Source organism: Thamnophis elegans, chromosome 12 (genome assembly GCF_009769535.1).
Source record: "Thamnophis elegans isolate rThaEle1 chromosome 12, rThaEle1.pri, whole genome shotgun sequence".
NCBI classification, from domain to species: domain Eukaryota; kingdom Metazoa; phylum Chordata; class Lepidosauria; order Squamata; family Colubridae; genus Thamnophis; species Thamnophis elegans.
In genome coordinates, this window is record NC_045552.1 from 10,711,623 (window position 1) to 10,727,589 (window position 15,967).

The 15,967-nt window shown below is 40.2% G+C and overlaps 1 protein-coding gene across 1 annotated transcript; it reads left to right on the forward strand.

The window, feature by feature from the left end:
- The first annotated feature begins 9,787 nt into the window (after positions 1-9,787).
- LOC116515599 (IgGFc-binding protein-like) lies at positions 9,788-15,092 on the forward strand. Its single transcript, XM_032227721.1, has 5 exons — positions 9,788-10,198; positions 11,154-11,679; positions 13,503-14,098; positions 14,579-14,969; positions 15,076-15,092. The coding sequence occupies exons 1-5, from the start codon at positions 9,788-9,790 to the stop codon at positions 15,090-15,092; spliced, it is 1,941 nt and encodes a 646-aa protein (XP_032083612.1).
- Positions 15,093-15,967: the final 875 nt, after the last annotated feature.

The following is a 15,967-nucleotide window of genomic DNA, read 5'->3' on the forward strand; positions in this document are numbered from 1 at the left end:
TAAAGTGTGACTGTCCCGCTGAAATCGGGATGTCTGGTCACCTTATTTTAAAGTTACTCTCCCTCTAGCACGGTGATGGTGAACCTATGATACGTGTGTGGGGGAAGCCCCCCTCTTAGAAGAATGAAATATTTTGGGAAGTATTAAAAAAGGCAGAATATTATACTTCCCTAAATGTGAAATAGAGAAATGTGCTCTTAAAAGCCAGAAAGGAGACTCAGTCTTCCTTTCCCCACACCCCCAGAAACTGAGGAGGCCACCTTTTTAAAAATGCAGATTTGGTAATCCATTCAAGACAGGACTAAAACCCCAAGGAAGCCAGGATCTAGGATTAATTGTATTTGTTAAACAAGATGGAAGAAAAAAGCAAGGAACCCAGCACTTTTAAGAACATATTTCTCTATTTCTCATTTAGGGAAATGAAATATTCTGCCTCTTTTTAATATTTCCCAAAATATTTCATTCTTCTAGGAGGGGGGCTTCCCACATGTGTCAAAAGTGACACATCATGACATTTTGGGTGACATGCCAGTTCGCCAACCCCCAACATCTCTTCTCCAAAGCATGCCCCTTTGTCGCAGGGGTTTTAGAGGCTGTGGAGGCCATGTGAGAATGGAGGGTGAATGGAGAGTCTCTGAATGGGATGTACTTTTGTGTGGTTTTGAAGGCTGCAGAGCCTTCACCAAAGCCACTTCGAGAATGAAGGCCTGGTGAGTCCTGGAGCAGGTTCTGTTAGGCCTCAGAGGCCTCTCCAAAAAGAGAAAACACCACCTAAAGGTAAACAATGTGCTCACCTTTCCCCTGAGGTAAGCTCCTGAGGAGCCCTGAGCAGGGTGGAAAATTGTGCTGTTCCCTAAGGCAGCCTTTTTTGTGGGGTACTGGAGCCAAAGGTGCTTTTAAAAATGTTGAGGACTCGGAAAGTCCTCGACATATGACCAGGCAGCTAGCAACAAGCCAGGCTGTATCCTGATTGGCTGGGGTGTAGCATTGCCTGTTGCTAGCCACTAGAGGCGCCCTGATTGGTTTAGGCGCAGTGTCATCAGTTGCTAGACGCTGAAGCGCGCCCATTGGTTATCCCTGCTCTGACAGCTCGTTTAAAAAGCTGTCAAGCAGGGATGGTGCTGAATCGCCTGTAAATAGTGCTTGTAAATAAACCTCTTGTTCGGCAGTCCTGGCTCGCATCTCGTCTTTCTGCCGATCCACAAAACATTTGTATGGTTCAAAACCATACAAAAGCACACCCCGTTCAGAGACTCTCCAAAAGTCTTCAGAGACTTTCTTGTTGTTCTTTTTTCTCCTTGAAAATGTAACATCCAGATAACTACAAACACCATAAATCTTTCTATTCCGCTTCTATTCCGGAAGAAGCTTCTTGGATGAGAAGTGAAATGTTTTCAAGGAAAAAAATTAAGTCCAGTTGCCTTTGGAACACACATTTGGGACAACCATGACCTGGATAATTGAGAATCTCCATAGACACTAGAATTGAAGTTGAGGCCCAGATCTCTACTTCAGGCCCAGCCTTGGCCCTGCCTCCCAGTAGGATAGCCTAGATGGGGGTCGGGGTGGGGTAGAAAATTGTCTCTGTTGTTTGAGAGAGGGATTTTGACACTGCAGTGTCAAGTTCGACATTTTTCAATTTTTTGACAGGTTTGCCATAAGTCCTCAAGCATTTAAATGTACTTGATCAGGAAAAATTACAACCCCTTCTTATCTATTGGGAAAATATTTTCTGTGGTTCTTTTTGATGGCCCAATGTTGGCTCTGGGTTCCTTCCTCGGTGTTATGGACCTCAATTAAATACCGAGACAGGAAGACCATTTAATTCATAATTTTGGACTATTATTATTATACAATTGTATCACAGTGGCCAGTTGTTTCGCCGGATTTGGCATTGGTTACTAGTCGGGCCCCACCCAGGGGCCTAGGACGTAGTAACGTATTTTCGTAATATGAGTGCAGATCCAAGCAGTGCGGCTTTTTGCCTTTGACTGATGGTGATTTTGTCAATTTTTAACTGTTTTAAATGTAATTCCAGTGCTTTTGGTATAGCACCCAGTGTGCCAATTACCACTGGAATTATCACTGCTGGTTTGTGCCATAGTCGTTGAATTTTGATTTTTAAGTCCTGGTATTTTGCGATTTTTTCATGTTCTTTCTCGGCGACCCTGCTATCACCTGGTATTGCGATATCTATGATTGTAACCTTGTTTTTCTCAACCAGTGTGATGTCTGGTGTATTATGCGCCAGTATTTTGTCCGTTTGTATACGGAAATCCCACAAGATCTTGACCATCTGATTTTCGGTGACTTTTTCAGGCTGATGTTCCCACCAGTTTGCTGTTTTAATATTATAATTTTTGCACAAATTCCAATGGATCATTTGCGCTACTGAAATGTGCCGCAATTTATAATCAGTCTGGGCAATTTTTTTACAGCAGCTGAGTATGTGATCAACAGTTTCATCAGCTTCTTTGCAAAATAATAATAATAATAATAATAATAATAATAATAATAATAATAATAATAATAGAGAGAACCTAGAACATAGATTTACATTTCTTTTTATGGTTTGCACAGGAAAGATACTTCAAAGTAAAAGTTGATTGAATTATGAAAAGTCGTCTGTCCAGTTACATCATGAGAAATTAGACATCCAGTAACATGTAAACATAAGGATTTTTAAAAAGAATTATATTCTGAATAAAAGTTAAAAAAAAACATTTGCAAGGAAAAATGTCAGAATTGGTATATTAGGTAAATATACATTTCAGAGCTTTTCCAAGTTTCAGCAGCTTACTTTTTAGTTGAAGTTTAGGAATAGCAAAAAAACAAAAGTACTTTTTTTAAAATGTAGCAAATAATTTGGACAGTCCTAGTTTCCTAAATAAAATGCTTTTAGTTAAGGCTTTTAATTACTTACTTACATACATACATACATACATACATACATACATACATACATACATGAAAAGGACATATGTTCTAGTTGTTCCTGACTCTAGGGGGCGGTGCTCATCTCTGTTCCAAAGCACTGTCAAAAGATGTCTCCGTGGTCATGTGGCCTGCATGACTAAATGCTGAAGGTGTACAGAACTCTGTTACCTTCCCTCACAGTGGTTCCTATTTTTCTACTTGCATTTTTATATGCTTTCGAACTGCTAGGTTGCAGAAGCTGGGACAAGTAATGGGAGCTCACTCTGTTACGCGGCACTCGGGATTCAAACTGCCAAACTGTCAACCGTTCTGATCGACAAGCTCGGTGTATTAGCCACTGAACCACTGCATCCCATACATACATACATACATACATACATACATACATACATACATACGCATGCATGCGTACGCACACACGCACACACACAGTATGGATTACAAATTTTATATTGAGTGGCCCTCATTTTCTATCCAAAATTTCATTAAAAAATAATAATCCAGGTTTAAATTTGTTGATCCATTTAGAAAGCACAGCATTGTGAAGAGCAATCTGAAGTTTACTTCTTCCTTGTGAGAACTCAGAAAAACTGCTGTCCAACCATGCAGTCCATTCAGACCAAAAATGTATTTTTTTAAAATAATACTTGCTCCTTTAAAGAACCACCAGGATGCTTTAGAGCAGTGGATGAGCAAAAGACTTGATAAATTGTTCTGCAAAAGCAAACAATTTTTATTACATCAGTTTCCCAAAATAGGCTATGCTCATGTGGTAATTATGATTAAGCTTTACTTCAGCCGAATCTTTATGATCAGTCTTTATCTATCATCCTCAAGTTGTTAGGATCAGTCGGTCATCTGAGGTGGCCACATAGAAATGGTAAGTTTAACAGAGCCAAATCGAAAGAGGAAAGTAACCTAATTTAATACAAAAGTAGATCTATCCACTCCTAAAAGACCTTCTTTTTTTTTTTCCAGGAACTTGTCATTTAAGTTCCCGGGGGAAGAGTTTTGTTACTGCCTTCATGCAAAATGACGAGTATGTAGATCCTACTAAAAAGCTTGAGCTGTACATCTCTGGATATAATTTTGTGACAAATATTAAGGTGTCAACAAACAATACAATACTGCACAAAACCATCAATGAAGGAGAAGTCATTTCCATTCCATTACCACAGTCCTTAGAAATGGTGGGGAGCGACAAATTTAATAAGGCGGTGCTGATCGAAGCTGACCAAGACATTTCTGTCATCTCCTACAACTACGTGCTTGCTACAAGTGGGGGAACAATCACCTATCCCATCCACCAGCTGGGACAGTTATATTATGTGGTCACTCCCATAGGAAATAGCGCAAAAGAATTTGCTATCATAGCCCATGAGGTTCTCACAAAAGTGACCATCCACCTGAAAGGCACTGTGACATACAAAAGCAAGGTTTATGGCCCTGGGTCCATCTTGATGACTGACCTCAAGGCCTTTGAAGCAATTCAGCTGCAAAGCACAGAAGATTTATCAGGCACCAGGATCGAATCGACTAAACCTGTGGCTGTCTTGAGTGGACATATCTGTGCTAAAAAGTTCACATACTGTGATCATGTTGTTGAGCAGCTCCTACCTGTTCAGAGCTGGGGAACCACCTTCATCGTCCCTCCTCTTTCTTTCCAGACAAAATTTGATATTGCGTATATTGTTTCTGCAGAGAACACTTTACTCAAATATCAATCCACCTCCAGGAAAGAATCTCGTACTCTGGTGGCTGGAGAAGTGGTTCAACTTGAGATCCCAACCTCTCAACCACTTTTTATCTCTGCTGATGCTAGAATCCAAGTTGTGTTTTTTTTCACTGGTGCCGAAAGAGGAGACGATTACTATGACCCATTCCTCATGAACATCCCTGCCATAACATGCTATTGCAATTCATACCACATTTATGGAATGAAGAACTTCACAAATCATGCCATGATTATAGCCAAATCCTCAGAATCTGGTAGGATCACAATGGAAGGCAGGACGATCCGGTGGACACAGATCCCTGGCACCAAATATTCATGGGCTGAAGAAGATGTGGAGATAACAGATCGTGCCCTGTCAGTGGAACACGAAAACTCTCCATTTGGACTTTTCGTCTTTGGAGTTCGTAAGTTTGATGGCTACGGCACTGCTGCTCTTTGTTCTTCAGGTAAGTATCCTCATAAATTGATGAAGCTATTTACGTTGTTATTAGATTTGAATGGAAACACAGGTGGTTCATCTTTATCAGGGATCACTTTGGGGTCTATAATTCCACCTGCAAGTTTCTCTTCTCAAAGATCCCTCTCACCCATTCCACCCCTTCCCTCTGGCTATGGTGAGAATGCAGGGACAATTGCTTCACATGAATACCCTGATCCCATTCCCCCCAGATCCTGAAGTAATGAAAATTCTTTAACTTTTAGTCTACTAAAAAAGTGCATGAGATAAATCACTAAAGACTCTCCTGTTGCCATTCATGTGAAGTGCATTATAATATGTGTGGTTTCTTGTTGAGAACTGGAATGACTGATTGGAAAGTGTGAGGGTGTTTCCATCCAAAAATCAAATCAGCTTTCAAAGCCAGCTCCGTTCATAGGTCCAGAGCTGCTTCTAAGGCAGGACAAAGCTCATGTCTGCTGACATTGAAAACTGATATTGAAATCTCAGTGTAAAAAAACCCTTTGTAATAAAAATATAAAATGTGTCTCAGATCCTTAAAGGGAATCCTATGGAGCATCTGAGCAGTACAATCAATGGGTAGCTACGTCCACTTCATTCCATTTTCCTCTGCCTTGAGTAACACCCAAGAAATGTCAACTAATATGTACCGTATCAATATTTATTTTTTCCAATGTAGTTCCAAGCTGCCCAGTTAATAGCCACTACCGGGTCTGTGCCAACCTGTGCCCCACTAGTTGTGCCAAGATCAATAACCCTGATCCATGCCCGGACACCTGTGCAAAAGGATGCCAGTGCGATGCCGGCTTCTTCTTTGATGGCCTTTCCTGTGTTTCTGTGGAAACCTGTGGCTGTTCCCAAGATGGACACGACTATGAGGTTAGCAAATATATAGACAGTCTTCACCTTACAAACACAATTTCTGCTGCTACGTGATAGCAGTTGTTAGGGGACTTGTGCCTATTTTGCAACCTCTTTGGCCACATTGGATAAGTGAAGCATGGCATCACTAGGAAAATCTGGCTTCCCCCATTGACTTTCTTTGTCAGATGCCAGCTGGGAAGGTTACAAATGATAATCAAGGGAGAATGCTTCTTTTAGTTGCTAAGGGCAAATTTTTTATCATGTGACCATGGGGATGCTGCAATTATGAATATGCTGCAACAGTCATAAGTTTGAAAACAGGTCAGGAGTTCCTTTTTTTCTAATGCTGTTGTATATTTGAATAATCACTAAGCAAATGGTTTTAAGTCGAGGACTACATGCAGGCTACCTTCATCCAGTACCAGTGATATATGTGCATGTATATGGAAACATATGATTTTTCATGATCATTATTTTAAAAAGTTCTTACTGGTGAACTTCCTTTCAGTTTATTCTTTCAGTATTGTGTTATACAGTTGAGGTTTTAAATTGTGCAAAATGGCTTCAAACCACAAATATTTCCAGCAAACACTGAATAAGTATCTAAAGCATTCTTTTTCCTGCTATACTACTGGTGATTATTTCCATGGATATTCCTTCTAAATTGACAATGTCTAAATGAATCTATTGGGAAATATGAAAATCTGACTAACATTCTATTGGGGATCTTTGCAAAGAGGTTACCTTTTTAGAATCTAAGGTGATAAATGAAATAAAAGAAAATAATAATAAGAAAATAAGGGAGGAATATCGGCTGCTACCTAGAATTGAACTCAGAGCCTCCTGACTATGAGGCAAGAACTCCACCTCCAGGCCACCATGCCATTCAATAAATTCAAATAAATAATATAATTAAATAAAATTTATATCCCAAAGTCTATATATGTCTATTTTGTAATTCCGAAAATCTCTGTTTCTTCCTACCAGCCCCATGAGACTGTTCTGCTGAATACCTGCCAGGAAAAATGTACTTGTGTCCCCGGTAAAGGGCTCCTATGTGAGGCCCACTCTTGTGCTGCTGATGAAACCTGCCGCCTTCAAGAAGGAGTCCTGACCTGTGTTAAGGGTAAGTATTCATTCCTTTATGTTCACTGGCTAAGTATCCTCGGTGAAAGACAGTTGTAGCTTGAGGACTATAGCCCAAGACAGTGTGGACTTCAACTCCCAGAATTCCTCAGTCAGCTATTTCAGAACGGTGGCTGAAAGTGGTTCTTAATGGTTCAGAGTTATCTCAAAATACGATTCTCGGGATATTTATCCACAGGGAAGACAATCCAAACAAATGGAAAAGGTGAAATGTGCATATTGGCTCAAAAAAATGATAGTAATCAGTAAAAGATGCTCAGGGGCCATACTGTGACAATTTGTCCTGTCTGAAGGTCACATGGGCATAGAGGGAGGTGTTGCACTGTCACCAAAGTAGATGTATTCATGGGCTGAAGAAGATGTGGAGATAACAGATCGTGCCCTGTTAGTGGAACACGAGAACTCTCCATTTGGACTTTTCGTCTTCGGAGGTGGTAAATCTGATGGCTACGGCACTGCTGCTCTTTGTTCTTCAGGTAAGCATCCTCATAAATTGACGGTGATGGTGGCGATGATGATGAGGAGGAGGATTTCTGTCTTTTAAAGCTGGTTCTTATTAGAATATACGTTTAAATGTTTAAAGCTTTATTGGATACTCAGATTGCTCATATGTAACCGGGGCCACTTTCAATTCCTTATATCTTCCACTGATTTCTCTATTCGGAAATCAAGCCGAGTTGATCTAGATTCTATTTGCAGCTAACCAGGAGGAGAATGCAAAGACAATAAGCATGGTGACTCCAATCACTTCACATCCTTACATATTAAAAAAGCTCCTTAATTTTCCCTCTATGGAAAAAAGGAACAAAAGAATTACCCACAATAATACAAACACTCTCTTGCTCTCTCTCTCTTTCACTTTCTCTCCCTCCCTCCATCTCCTTTATCCGTTCATCTTAGTATTGCCATTTGCTGAGAAACTTGGCATGACAGATTACAAGATGTAAAGGTGTATCCCTCCATTAAATATAACATGAAATGTGTACTTTGAAAACAGCAGGATTGCATTCTTTGTCATCCAGGGCATGTTTTGGTGTGGGTAACCTTGGCTAAGGGAGCCAGTGGAAATTTCGTCTGAGCAAAAGCACTGAGATGCAAGTAAGTGAAGCTCAGAGGGGGGAGACAAAAGAGTGATGTAAATCTGAGATCCAGAAGGGAAGATGATGCAGCACAAAATATAAAGCAAGCAAGATCCTTGTAAAACAGCAGAGCCCAAAACCAAACAGCATCAACATCGATGCAGATTGCAGATAATATGGTCATCTCATTTTGCTTACAAATGCAATCATTGTGGGCAAGATTTCTTTGGCCTGTATGGTATGGATCCTCTTTCCATGATTAAATCTCATGAAATGTACATGGGAGTAAATTTTGACTTGCTCGGACTGCAAGTCCAGATATTTCACTGAAAAATAAACTGACAATAAATCAAATGTTTATAAGCAAGATTAAATGTGAAATTGATTTGCATTTCTCTTGAATTTGAATATTTGCTCATTTTGACTTAAATGCTGCTCTAATCACTGAGTTGCTTCCAAAACAGAAATAAAATAAAAACCAAATCCAACAATATAACATAATCTAACGGTAGAAACAAAGTCGTAAGGCAAAGTCCAAATGATCCATGGTTTCATTATTTCCCTACCAACCCACCCAACCTTAAAGTGTGAAGTAATACGTCTAAAACTTTAGGAATAGAAAAAAGAAATATTACAGGATAGGGTTGTTTTTTTCTTCCATGGTTCCCTGTACTCTGTAAATAATGTTTTGTTAACTGGCAAATAAGAGATGGGGGAGTAAATGGAAAGTACTAACTTTTTCTCCTCTTGCTATGTCGGTAAGACAATGTTTCTCAACTTTGGCGGTTTGAAGATGTGTGGACTTCAACTCCCAGCATGGCTTGCTGGGGAATTCTGGGAGTTGAAGTCCACACATCTTCAAACTGCCAAGATTAAGAAATATTGAGTGTAAAAATATTTTTCTTCCTTCCACCCATTCCTGTATTACTTTTCCACTGCTTATTCATCATTTTTCAGTAATTAAGCTGAACAAGTGCAGTCCAGTAGCATCTTATCCAACCAACCAATTTTATTACAAGGTGTTGGCTTTTTTGGCTCTTTGCATCTGATGAAGGGTGTGCAGCTCACAAAGGCTTCTGCCTTTTAATAAAATAGGTTCCTTCTGATTTTTTTCCCTCTCATAAACTAACACAACTCTCCTCCCACAATGCAGAGTTTCCTGCATAAAGATGCTTTCCTCTCTTCCCAAAGCTTTAAAAGGACTTTCTTTTGCCTTTTCTTTCAAAATCCCACAAGGAAAGCCTGCTGCTCCTTTGATTATCCAGAACCAATGTGAATCTTTTTCTTCTTTTGCATTAGACACGCAGGGTGTTTTCTCAGTAATGAAGTGGATGTCAGTAGTCACTAATCTTGTTTTAACCATGGTTTTGTTAAATAGTCCCAATATCCTGCCCTGAGAACAGCCACTATGAAGCCTGTGGAAATGCCTGTCCAGCCACCTGCTCTGACCGTTCTGCTCCCAGCACCTGTAACAACACCTGTGCGCAAATCTGCCAGTGTGACGAAGGCTTTGTCCGCACCGGTGAGAAGTGCGTTCCGGTAGACACCTGCAATTGCGTTTACCAAGGCATGACCTATAAGGCAGGGGAAGAGTTCTGGGGAGATGAAGACTGCCAGAGTCATTGCAAGTGTGATGCCAAATTAGGCAAGGCTGTATGCCAAAAGTCTTCTTGCAAGGGCAAGACAAAATGCAGCATGGTCAATGGTGTCCGGGGATGCCATGCTGTCAGTTACAAGACCTGCATAGGAACCGGAGACCCTCACTATACAACCTTCGATGGGAAGAAATACGATTTCATGGGAACCTGCATTTACCAAATGGCTGGGCTCTGCTCCCAGGATCCTTCTCTGACCCCATTTTTGGTCACCGTGGAGAATAACCACCGAGGCAACAAGGCAGTGTCCTTCACTAAAGTGGTGACCCTGGAAATCTACAACTTTACCATCAGTATGAGCCAAGAGTTTCCCAAAAAGATCCAGGTATGTAAACTAATCCAAGGGGGTGTTCAAATGTCCTATTAATAAACAAAAAAAGGGTCATTGCAAGTTTCAGATTCTCAGGCATAAGAGCTTCATAGGTGTAAAGTTCTCAATGTTTCTTAGTTCTTGTATGGAGGTTTAGCTACAATTCAAACCAGGATGGGATTATAGTTGCAGATTTAAGGGGTCAGATATATGTGACTTGCACAGGCCAAAATGTTATCATGCTTAATTTAATGCCCCCAATAAAAATGCTGAAGTAGCAAAATAATCTTCTGCAAGGTGGAATCCCACGAAATCCTTTTCAAGACTTATTAGTTTCACACAAGAATTTTCATGAGAAAAGCAAAATTGCATATGCTTTCATAGAACAACCCCAAAAACTCAGTCTAAAAAGATTGCTGGCTTCTGGTTTAGGGAGGTGATACTATATATATATAGCGTACTTTGTTTCTTATTTCTTAGTGAAGATATTAAAGGCAAGACCTCCCTATTGTTTTTCATCCAGTTCCCAAATGGATATTGGTTTAATGGGGAAGATGTCACTCACTTATTTGATATCATAAAAGTATCTATTTATGATCTATAGTATTTAGAAATATATACAGAATTTGTTCTTCGGCTCAGAGAATTTCACGAGAACTAGAAATTATTTTAGTTATCAAGCTAGTGTTTTAATTGTTTTGTGTAATTTTTACAACTTATTTTATTTGTTATATTGTTTCATCTTCTAGGGCCAAATTTAAATTACATCTTTTTCATTTATTTATTTTTTCTATGTCTAAATTTATTGTTATTATATAGTGATAGATTTCTTACTTTGCTTATTTGTCAAATAGCCCATGGAGTGGAATAGGGGAGATGATGAGTCTGAAATCTAATAAGACCAAATCTACTCTTTAATTTGAAATAATTATTAGTGCCTTGACTATTTTTTTTCTATATTTTAATTCAGGTCAATGGCATCTTTGTGGAACTGCCCTTTTCCTATGAAAATAAACTGAGCATCTATCAGAGTGGAGTTCACGGCTTCATCAAGACTGACTTTGATCTGCGTGTCAGCTTTGACTGGTACAGCTATGCCAGGGTCATCGTTCCCGACTCTTACGCCAATGCACTCTGTGGCCTTTGTGGTAATGCCAATGAAGATCAAACTGATGACTTTCTCATGAAAGATGGAACCCAAGCAGAGGATGAAATTCAATTTGCAAACAGCTGGAAGGTGGAAGATATTCCTGGCTGCTCTTCTGGATGCACCAAAAATTGCCCAGTGTGCAGTGATGCTGATAAACAAACCTACCAAGGTCCATCCTACTGTGGGATTCTTACAAGAAAGAGTGGGCCTTTCAGGCAATGCCATGATGCCATTGATCCTCAGTCTTATCTTGATGATTGTGTCTATGATACCTGCGCATATCAAGGTCACCATGAGGCCCTCTGTATTGCCATCAGCTCCTACGTGACAGCATGTCAAGCTCAAGGTATCCAAGTTGAGGAGTGGAGAGCACCATCCTTTTGCAGTAAGTCTTCTCTCCTGCATTCAAAGTTTGGTCAGCATAAGAGATGAAAGAAAGCCTAAATCCAGTAATAGAAATGGGAGAGTCATTTTTTGAAGAGCCCCATTTATATCACAGTAGCCTTTCTCAACTTGGTGCCCCCCAGATGTGTTTGAAGCAGTGGTGGGTTTCAAAAATTGTTCGAACCTACTCTGTGGGTGTGGCCTCCTTTGTGGGAGTGGCTTTTTGCCCATGTGACCAGATAGAAATGGCTTGCCGCCCATGTGAACGGATATGAAGATGCCGACGACACTTGTCAGAATCACCTTAAATTACCTCGCACACAGCACTGGCATGCATAAGAATATGATGTAAGCTTGTTTTTTAAAAGGCATCTTTGGTTTGCGTTAAAACAACTTCAACACACGCAATGTTCTGATTGCACCACAAACGCAGTAGTCATCCTTACCTTTCACAGAGGCACTGAGTTTTATAAATATGAGCATGATAATGTAGAATAATCATATCCAAGGACCAGTGGTGGGTTTCAAAATTTTTTGGAACCTCTTCTGTAGTTGTGGCCTGCTTTCCGGGTCCACTGGTGGAACCTCTTCTAACCGGTTCGGTAGATTTGACGAACCGGTTCTACCGAATAGGTGCGAACTGGTAGGAACCCACCTCTGGTTTGAAGCACAACACGTCTGAAATGGTGGCAGGTTCAGCAAGGTAATTTTCCAATGATCTGCGGATCTACGATCTGTGATAAACTGAAATCACCAGCCTGAATTAGAAATAGGAAAGAAATATTAAAATAAGAGCAATCCTTCCCCCAAATATATTAAGCATCAGAGTGATTGTGAATTAACAATGCAAGCTGTATGCAATTTTACAGAACAGAAAACATTTATATTTAACAGAGTTTAAACCCAATATTAATCCTCCCACCCTATTTTTTCTGTAATTACTGTAATAATAATTCTGTAATATACAGTATCTTGACCTGTTGTTCATGGATATATTGCTTCAGTTCAATGCCTTAAGGATTTTTTTTAAAGAGGGATGCAACTATAGTTACTGTGGTTGTAATAAATATTGATTTCCTATAGCAAATTAATGGGACATAGGTGGAACAAGTAGATTCAACCCTTATACAGAAGTATTAAATGGCTAGTATCAGAACCACTCCATCAACATAAAATACCTTGTCTTGTCCAATAAAAGTTTCTCTTTCCCTTTGGCTCTACCCTTTCAACGAATTCATTCCGAGGAATATATTTGCTTTAATATTCACAGACATTTTCCTGCATACTCCTCTCCATAGGTACTCCCTTTTGGCTGACTTTTCCTAGTGTGTACATTTTCTGAATAAAATATTTCATAGGAAGAGGTCACACTGTCTCAGTGTTGTAAAAGCTGGAATTTCAAGCCAGCATCACCAATGGATGTGTAGTTTAACCACATTTGAGAATGCAAGGATGAAGAATAACAGTGTTGGGAGGGACATTGGATTCTTCTAGTCCAACCCTTTGCACAAACACAACACCCTATAATATTCTAGACAAGTGGCTGTCTAGTCTCTTCTTAAAAACCTCCAGTGATGGAGCATCTACAACTTCTGAAGGCAGGCCATTCCACTGATTAATTGTTCTCACTGTTAGAAAATTTCTCCTTAGTTCTACATTGATTCTCTCCTTGAATAGTTTCAATCCTTTGTTCGCTATCTTGCCTTCTAGTGCTTTGGAAAACAGGTTAACTCCTCTTTTTTGTGATAATATGATAAGAAATATTCTCTTTATTCTGTTCTTCAGGTATGACTTGCCCACCTAACACCCACTATGAGCTCTGTGGTAGTGGTTGTCCAGCCACATGCAAGAGCCTCATCTCACCGCAGAAGTGTGATGTTCCATGCCTGGAAGGATGTTTTTGTGACTCTGGATCTATCCGCAGTGGGGATCAGTGTGTTTCAAATGCAAACTGTGGCTGTTTTGACCAAGGCCGATACTACGAACTGGGAGAAGAGTTTTATCCCACCACTTCCTGTGAGAAAAAGTGCATCTGCAAGGATAACGCAACCATAGAATGTCAAAAGTTCTCTTGTGGAGAATATGAGGTTTGCAAGATTGTAAAAGGCGTTCAAGGCTGCCACCCCATAGGCTATGGAAAGGCCATTGTATTGGGGGAACCTCATTTCATTTCCTTTGATGGAAGGCATTTTGAACACTACGGCTCCTGTACTTACACCATAGCTCAAGTCTGCCAGCACAATCCTCAGCTCCAGAATTTCACTCTGTGGGTAGAGAATGAGAAGCTTGGTGATGGTCCTTTAATTCTAATCCGGAATCTGAAGCTCTTCATTCATGGTTCCACAATCACCCTTCAGAGGGGACTAAAGTGGCAGGCCACGGTAGGTGAAACAGCTTATCACTAGGAAGTTTATTTTATGGGTTTTTATTATCATATTTGGGGAAAGGGCTTTGAATCCTAGAGCCAGCAGAGAATAGGGGCTACACCATCCCCCGCACACATTTTATTTGGTCTTTGTATAACTTCAGAGAACATGGAAATATTGCAGGGATGGCTCCCAAATGACTGGAAGCAGAAATCTCTGTCTTTTTCTTTTAATAAAACAGGTGCATTAAATTTATTAGGGGTTTAATGCAGCACAATCAAGCAGAAAAACTCAGTTTTACATTCAGCAGTGACGTTGCTTCTTAATCTCAGAAGACTCAGGATTTCAAAAAAAGGGGGGAGGGAGATTTGGGAGTTAAATGCATGCTTTCTATTTGTGATGATTTTCCTAATGCAAAAGCAATGTGAAATGAGCATTAAATTCTATGCATGTAAAACCAGAACTAATCCCCAATTTCATTCTTTGTTGGTACAGGTGGATGGACAGTTGTATACCCTGCCAATGAATGCAGCTGATGGGAAATTCTGGATCACCCAAGAAGGGAACAACATCATTATTTCTACAACCTTTGGCCTCACAGTCCTATATGATACTTCTTCATATATTCAGGTTTCTGTGCCCAGTACTTACGTAGATCGTATGTGTGGCCTAGCTGGAAACTTCAATGGGGATCCAAAGGATGACATCATGCTACCTAATGGAAAACTCACTGAAAATGTGGAAGAATTTGTGGCTTCTTGGAAGGTCCCAGTGAATGGTGTAATTTGTTCTGATGGCTGTGGGGACAGATGTCCCATCTGCAACAAAGCCCAGAAAACAAAATATGAAGCTGAGAACTTCTGTGGAATGATCCCATCCAAGACAGGTCCATTCATAGGCTGCCATTTACTGGTGGACCCTGTAGAATATTTTGAGCACTGTTTGAATGAGGCCTGCACAACCAATGAGGTTCACGGGTCCCTTTGTCGAAGTCTTCAAGCCTATGTAGCTGCTTGCCAGGCATATGGTGGCAACATTAGAGCCTGGAGAAGCTCTTCCTTCTGCCGTAAGTTTGTAGGAAGTTACTTTCCATAAATAGCCAACTCTCTGCCTCAAATGTCTTCGTCTATCTTCCTGTGCCTTGTCTTACTATTCTTATTCATGGCTGAGTCTATCCAGTTCACAACCATTTAAATCCTAACATCCTCTAGTGCTTAACCAACCATGGATGCATCCTGATTCAAAGAGATTCCAGAGTTGTTTCAGCAATTACTGTTTCCCCAAAAATAACACCTATCCCAAAAATAAGCCCTACCATGTTTTTTGCTTGTGTGTACAATATAAGCCCTATCCCCAAAACAAGGCCTTCTTAAGCATCTGCACAACTGCCCAGCTGCCCATTCCATCTGGTTGTTTGTGGTGTCATGGCCGCAAGACCTCCTGCCCTGCCACGATGAAGCAGAAGAAGTGGGCCTCCCATGTACTCTTCAAGTACATGGACAAAAAACAAGTAATTTCCCCAAAATGAGACCTAGTTCTTATTTTGGAGCCCAAAAGAAATTAAGACTGGGTCTTATTTTTGAAAAAACATGGGTACTTGTTCCAAGAATCCTTAACTTTATTGCCTATGCTTATAATTTCTCAATATTTTACTCAGGTTCTTTGTTATGTCATTCATGCCAAAGTGAAGGAGGATGGAAGAGGAATAATTTGTGGGCCTAATTGCTTTGGTTAGGTTCTTAGGCTCCAGGGAGACAAGATGCCTCTCTAGATTGTACTCTTCTCCCCTGGAAGATGTGATTGTTAGTCCTTAGCACTTCCTTAGTGCAGTGTTTCTCAACTTGGGCAATTTTAGGATATGTGGACTTCACTTCTGGGAATTCC